The sequence below is a fragment of the Plectropomus leopardus genome, chromosome 14, assembly GCF_026936395.1.
Source record: "Plectropomus leopardus strain MGB_pleo_1.0 chromosome 14, ASM2693639v1, whole genome shotgun sequence".
Classification (NCBI taxonomy): Eukaryota; Metazoa; Chordata; class Actinopteri; order Perciformes; family Serranidae; genus Plectropomus; species Plectropomus leopardus.
Window position 1 is genome coordinate 2,573,474 of NC_142189.1, and position 7,714 is coordinate 2,581,187.

At 35.5% G+C, this 7,714-nt stretch overlaps 1 protein-coding gene across 8 annotated transcripts in view; it reads left to right on the top strand.

The window, feature by feature from the left end:
• Positions 1–7,680, top strand: part of dctn1b (dynactin 1b) — an 86,423-nt gene extending 78,743 nt beyond the window's left edge. For 7 of the 8 annotated variants that reach the window (XM_088087837.1, XM_088087838.1, XM_088087833.1 and 4 more), the window contains 3 exons: positions 3,290–3,363; positions 3,542–3,631; positions 4,938–7,680. In XM_088087837.1, the coding sequence (XP_087943963.1) occupies positions 3,290–3,363; positions 3,542–3,631; positions 4,938–5,075 (302 nt within the window). In that variant the 3' untranslated portion in view covers positions 5,076–7,680. The remainder of the gene's footprint in view (positions 1–3,289; positions 3,364–3,541; positions 3,632–4,937) is intronic. The other variant, XM_088087834.1, reaches the window with a different exon arrangement.
• The last annotated feature ends 34 nt before the right edge of the window (positions 7,681–7,714 follow it).

Here is a 7,714-nt window from a genome sequence, read left to right on the forward strand (position 1 = left end):
ATTTTTTGTTGATTTAGGCAGTTTTCAGCTGTTTTTGGGAATGGTCATTTTTTGACATTTTTGCCATACTATAGCCTTGCTTTTTTTGGTCATTTTTTCGACTTTCCAAATTAGGGTGTTTTTGGAAATTTTTGCAACATTATTCGCTATGGCGTAGCTCAACATGCTATTTTGAGTTGTTTTTAACAGTTTTCAGCTGTTTTTGGGAAATGTCATTTTTTGACATTTTTGCCATACTATAGCCTTGCTTTTTTGGTCATTTTTCCCACGTTCCAAATTTGGATGTTTTTGGACGTTTTTTTGCTACATTGTTTGCTATGGTGTAGCTCAACATGCTATTTTATGTTGATTTCGTCAGTTTTTAGCTGTTTTTGGGAAATGTCATTTTTGCCATTTTTGCCATACTATAGCCTTGCTTTTTTTGGTCATTTTTTCGACTTTCCAAATTAGGGTGTTTTTGGAAATTTTTGCAACATTATTCGCTATGGCGTAGCTCAACATGCTATTTTGAGTTGTTTTTAACAGTTTTCAGCAGTTTTTGGGAAATGTCATTTTTTGACATTTTTGCCATACTATAGCCTTGCTTCTTTGGTCATTTTTTCGACTTTCCAAATTAGGGTGTTTTTGGAAATTTTTGCAACATTATTCGCTATGGCGTAGCTCAACATGCTATTTTGAGTTGTTTTTAACAGTTTTCAGCAGTTTTTGGGAAATGTCATTTTTTGACATTTTTGCCATACTATAGCCTTGCTTTTTTGGTCATTTTTTCGACGTTCCAAATTTGGATGTTTTTGGACATTTTTGCAACATTGTTCGCTATGGTGTAGCTCAGCATGCTATTTTAGGTTGATTTTAACAGTTTTCAGCTGTTTTTGGGAAATGTCATTTTTTTGACATTTTTGCCATACTATAGCCTTGCTTTTTTGGTCATTTTTCCCACGTTCCAAATTTGGATGTTTTAGGACGTTTTTGCAACATTGTTCGTTGTGGCTTAGCTCAACACGCTATTTTAGGTTGATTTTAACAGTTTTCAGCTGTTTTTGGGAAATCTCAGTTTTGACATTTTTGCCATACTATAGCCTTGCTTTTTTGGTCATTTTTTGTCGACTTTCCAAATTAGGGTGTTTTTAGACGTTTTTGCAACATTGTTCGCTATGGTGTAGCTCAACACGCTATTTTATGTTGATTTCGTCAGTTTTTAGCTGTTTTTGGGAAATGTCATTTTTTGACATTTTTGCCATGCTATAGCCTTGCTTTTTTGGTCATTTTTTCGACTTTCCAAATTAGGGTGTTTTTGGACGTTTTTTCCAACATTCTGTGCTACGGCACTGTTCAACACGCTATTTTATGTCGATTTCAGAGGTTTTCAGCTGTTTTGGGGAAATGGCATTTTTGACATTTTTTCCATACTATAGCCTTGCTTTTTTGGTCATTTTCATGACTTTCCAAATTCGGGTGTTTTTGGACGTTTTTGCAACAGTGTTCGCTACGGCGTGTGTCAGCATGCTATTTTAGGTTGATTTGAGCAGTTTTCAGCTGTTTTTGGAAATTGTCATTTTTTGACATTTTTGCCATACTATAGCCTTGCTTTCTTGGTCATTTTTTCGACGTTCCAAATTTGGATGTTTTTGGACATTTTTGCAACAGTGTTCACTATGGCATGTGTAAGCATGCTATTTTAGGTTTATTTGAGCAGTTTTCAGCTGTTTTTGGAAATTGTCATTTTTTGACATTTTTGCCATACTATAGCCTTGCTCTTTTGGTCATTTTTATGACTTTCCAAATTTGGACGTTTTTGGACGATTTTTCAGCGGTGTTTGCTATGGCTTAGCTAAACATGTTCTTTTATGTTGATTTCAGCAGTTTTCAGCTGTTTTTGGGAAATGTCATTTTTTGACATTTTTGCCATACTATAGCCTTGCTTTTTTGGTCATTTTTATGACGTTCCAAATTAGGGTGTTTTTGGACTTTTTTGCTACATTGTTTGCTATGGTGTAGCTCAACACGCTAGTTTAGGTTGATTTTAACAGTTTTCAGTCGTTTTTGGGAATTGTCATTTTTTGACATTTTTGCCATACTATAGCCTTGCTTTTTTGGTCATTTTTTCGACGTTCCAAATTTGGATGTTTTTGGACGTTTTTGCAACATTGTTTGCTATGGTGTAGCTCAACATGCTATTTTAGGTTGATGTAGGCAGTTTTCAGTCGTTTTTGGGAAATCTCATTTTTTGACATTTTTGCCATACTATAGCCTTGCTTTTTTGGTCATTTTTTGTCGACTTTCCAAATTAGGGTGTTTTTGGACGCTTTTGCAACATTGTTATGCTATGGTGTAGCTCAACATGTTCTTTTATGTTGATTTAGGCAGTTTTCAGCTGTTTTCAGGAATTGTCATTTTTGACATTTTTGCCATACTATAGCCTTGCTTTTTTGGTCATTTTTTTCGATGTTCCAAATTTGGATGTGTTTGGACGTTTTTTGCAAAATTCTATGCTACAGCAATGTTCAACATGTTCTTTTATGTTGATTTAGGCAGTTTTCAGCTGTTTTCAGGAATTGTCATTTTTTGACATTTTTGCCATACTATAGCCTTGCTTTTTTGGTCATTTTTATGACGTTCCAAATTCGGGTGTTTTTGGACGTTTTTTGCAACATTCTATGCTACGGCACTGTTCAACATGCTATTTTATTTTGATTTAGGCAGTTTTCAGCTGTTTTTGGGAAATGTCATTTTTTGACATTTTTGCCATACTATAGCCTTGCTTTTTTGTCATTTTTTGTCGACTTTCCAAATTAGGGTGTTTTTGGATGTTTTTGCAACATTGTTCGCTATGGCTTAGCTCAACACGCTATTTTAGGTTGATTTCAGCTGATTTCAGCTGTTTAACAGTTTTCAGATGTTTTTGACATTTTTCACCATACTATAGCCTTTCTTTTTTGGTCATTTTTTCGATGTTTCATATCATGGTGTTTTTGGCTGTTTTTGAGACATATCAAGTTTTGACATTTTCCGCATTTCTATAGTATTGGTGTTTTTGGGCGATTTTTCAACATGCTATATTTTAAGTTTTATGCAATGGTGTGTGTCAGCACAGTATTTCATGCGGTTTTCAGCTGGATTTGGGACATGTCAAATTTTGACATTTTTCGCCATACTTTCGGAAATCAAAAAAAGTTATAGTGTGTTATTTTAGTTATAGTTATGTGAATCTTACAGTAGTTTTGGTATGTAAAGACTAGAATTACTGTGACCTGAATCAATAACAGATGTGATTTTATGTGTCCTGCAGTGACACCTGGTGCTCAGCTGCTGGAACAGACGGCCAGATTACAGTCTCTGAGTGACACTCTGGGCAGATTGAAGGTAACCCACACACTATATCACTCTCCAATCTACATAAATTAGTTTAAAAAGATCACTCAAACAGTACAAAAGACAGCTTTCGTTTCTGTGTCCACACCACCACCTTCATAAACACTCACCTCTCAGGCAGATGCAGTTTAATCTCCAAGTTTCGTCTGTTTTCCCTCCGCTCTGTTAGGACGAAGTAGCGGAGCACGTCGTCCACCAGCAGCCTGGAGCTCGAGTCTCCTCTGATTTTGCGACTTTCCCTTCGACCTCATTTGTAAAGGTAAGCACTGCAGACACACAGTCAAAGCTCATCACTGATTGTACTGCGTTTGGGATTTACAGAGTTCTTTGGTACCACGGAGGAGTAGGGCCATGTTGAAGAAAATTAGTTTTGAGAATAAAGTCATAATATTATGAGGAAAATGTCAGAATATTACAAGAAAGAACTCATAGTTTTACAGGAAAAAAGTCATAATTTTATGAGAATAAACTTGTAATATTACAAGAATAAAGTCATAATTTTACAAAACAAAGTCCTGTTTTTATGTAAAAAAAAGTTTTTATATTTTGAGAATAGTCATAATAATATAATGAGAAAAAAAGACATAATTATACAAGAAAAAATCCTAATTTTACAAGGATAAAGTCATAATATTCACGTCGACTTTATTCTCATAAAATTAGGACTTTTTTGTGTAAACTGGGACTTCATTCTCGTAATATTAGGACTTTTTAATCATAATATTACAACTTTATTCTCAAAGTCTCAAAAAAATCTAATGTTTTTTCAATGTGAGCCTAAAATTATGTTGAAGTTAAGGACCGTTCACATCAAGAACTAGAATTATAATTATGAACTTCACTATAAAAGATATTTTTAAAAATTTTCTAACTCAAGTGGACGGCAGAGTCCACACTCCCAGCCAGCAGGGAACGTTCCCACAACATTAGCTAACGTTCCCTACAAGTTGCAATAATGTTTTGAAGAAAATATTTTAATCTGATGTTTAAAGGATGTTTTAAGGATGTTTATCATTTCAAATTATGTCCCTAAAAGGTGAAATCCTAACTAAACATAACGTTTTAACTGCAACGTTCTGAGGACGTTTTGGTGACGTTGAGAGGTGACGGATCATAAAATGTTCTTTTTATGTTACATGAGAACAAAGTTAGAACGTTTTCAAAGCGACATTTATAAAATGTTAGAGGACATTTTTTTTTATGAAAAATGAAAATGTAACGTGAAGTGATGCCGTATGTTTACAATAATAATAAAAACTAACATTTTTTGATGTTTATGGAGAATGTTGTCCAAAGTTTAAAAAAAACATTCTGGGAAAATAAAGAAAAATGCCATTGAAAACGTTACTGAAACGTTTCCTTTTAATGTTCTCAGAACGTTTTTAGAAAAATTGCAAGTCGGGCTCCAGCTACAACGACAACAACAGGGGTGAACGATATCGTTTGGAGCGATTTCCTGTGATTTTTAAAACTATCTTTAGTTTTAGTTTTTTGGTGTGGACGGCCCTTAAAGGAGGCAAATGTTAAAATGATCGTACTCACCGAACGCGTCTCTGTGTCTCCAGGCGAAGGAGGAGAAGCAGGGCGACACGGTGCTGGTGGGGCGGGTCATGATGCCGTGCGCCCGCGGACAGGAGCAGGTCCACCGCCTCGTCCTGTCCCAGTCTCAGCTGCAGAGAGTTCACAGTCTGCTGCGGACCTAAACTTCACCTCCCCGCTGCACCAACACCACCAACACCACCAACACCACCAACACCACCAACACCACCAACACCACCAACACCACCACCCGTCATAGGCTTGGCAGACTGGTTTCCACACCAGGGCCAAACCAGTCAAACCAGTTCACCAGTGGAGAGATCACAACCTGCAGGAAGTTATTTTGTCCCTTGACTGTCTGAGCTGTAGTTTAAGACCATTTTAATCTTAAAATCACTTTGGATTTTTGGATCTACAACTTGTTTGGTCTGTCTGTTAGTCAATTAATCAAATATGCAATTTACAGAAAATTAATTGGAAAAAATTCAGTCAAATTCAACAAATTCAATCCACTCAGTTTTTGCTGCTATTTAAATGTTAGGATTTGCTGCTTTTCTTTGTCACATCTGACAGAAAACTAAATTTATTAGAGTTTTGAAAAACAAAACAAGAAATCTGAAGATGCCACTTCAGACTTTAGTAAATTATAATGAGATTTTTTTGCTTTTTGCTAAAATTTATTGACAAACAAATAATGGAGAAGATTTTTCTGGGACTTTTGTGACCAGTTGTGAAGTTTAAGAGTTTTATCAGTTTGGACAACAGCTACAATTAAAGCTCAAATTATGAGTCTTTTTACTGATTATTCAATTAAAATTAATCAGAAACTAAATTAATAATTGAATTGTTTTAGTCATTTCTATAGCAGAAAATGCAAATCATTAACTGAGTAGTGCTTCTTAAAAATAAGGATTTGTTGCTTTTTTTGTCACAGTTGATTGTAAATCTTTTTTTTTAAAGAAAAAATCAGAAGCTACTTTGGCAAAATATAATGGGAATTTTTCTGTTTTTAACATTTTACTGACAATCGGGAAAATAATCCGATAAATCACTACTTTAGGCCAAACTACAGTTGCTACTTTCTGAAGGTTTTAAGGTCAAATCTGCTTAAAATCAGCAAAGCAGCATTTTTATTTAGTGCAGAACAACTGAAGAGTTTTAAGTTTGAGTTTTTTTTATTATTGTGGTCAAGAATCTTTGACTTGCTGTAAAACTTTAAAAAATGACAAAAGTGGCAAATTAACTGCATTTTTTTCTTTAGTGTTAAATCAAAATCAGACTAGACTTAAGTTCAGGGTTCCCACACCCTCTCAATGAAATTCAAGGACTTTTCAAGGACCGAACAGAGCGTTAGTTTAAGACAGATCAAGATGAATTACTGTTGTAACACTGAGAAACATCAAATTTAATTTCTATTCAAGCATAAAATGTTTAAGTTCAAACACTTTCAATATCTCATATCTACCTTCCCCTCAAATTCACAAACTTTTAAGGATTTCAAGGACCTGTGGGAACCCTGTTTTGAAGTGACTTGTTTTAGACAGCTGTTCTCTTGACTTTCAGCCCTGCAGACTGAAACTTAAAGATCACAGAACTCCTTCATTTTAACGTCTAAATTAAACGTTATGGCCAAAAGCAGAAGTTCCTGCAAACGTTCCTGCCGGACTCACCGTTTGTTTGTTTGTTTGTTTGTTTGTTTGTTTGTTTGTTGTTGTTGATGTTTATCGGATGTTTGGCTCTGGTGTGGAACCTGCACAGTGTGGTTTTATCTGAACATCGGCTGTTGCTCCGTGTTTCTATCGCTGTTAAAGCTTCGCAGTATTTCTGTCGAAGGATCCTGACTGTTTTTAATCAGGCGTCGCTGTTTCGTGCTCCGTTTTTATATCTGATGTGTCGAAAGGGAAGTTAAGAATCGTGATTTAGAAACGATACAGAAACCAATAATCGATTTGTCCATTTTAAGGTGTTTAACTGGTTTGATCCAAAAGACATTTTGCACATTTAAAAACCACAGAGGAGAGAAAAATCCTACAAATTTAACTCGATTTCGCTGATGATCTAAATAAAGTGATATCGGGGGATTTTGGTTTTTTTTGCTCTGTGGTTTGATTAAAACTTTGCGGACTGCACAGACGAGAAGGTGATTAACCTCGAGGGATTTCTTATTTTTAATGTTTATTTAAAGACTCAGATGAAGCATTAAATGATTTAATTATTTAGTATTTATTTCACACGTGGTGCGAGTTCCAGTACAGCTTTTACATGCTCGGTGTAAATGTCGAAAAAGTATCAAAAATCCTGAAACGTGTGTTAAGTTTGTTGTGCTGTTTCAAACTGTGTCCGAGCCTTAAAGCTGCAGAGAGCCTCGTGGTTGAAGAGCGGTCGCCTGCCTTATGTTTCGATTCGTTAGACCAAACCTCGTTAACATCTTTGCCAAAGATTCTTTGTTCCTCGTCACCACGTTTGCCGCTGATTTCATTCAAAAGGCTTTTAGTTCATTAATCCGTGCTAATGATTTCATTCAGTGATTTGCTAGAGTATTTATGTTTACAGTATGGTCATGACTTGAAGTTTTATTTTATGATGAATTTAATGAATGGGCGTAGTGCATCGACGTAGCTGTGGTTTTAGGAGGAGACGTGTTATTTATTCATGATGTTGTTTTTGTGTGCAGCTGCGGCTCTGAATCTGCAGCTCGTCTAACTCGTCTATCTTTACTCGTGTGGCTTCCTGCTCGCGCACAACTGATCAATAAAGACATTAAAGCTGCTTCGTCTTCGCTGTCTTCAATCAAAACTGAATT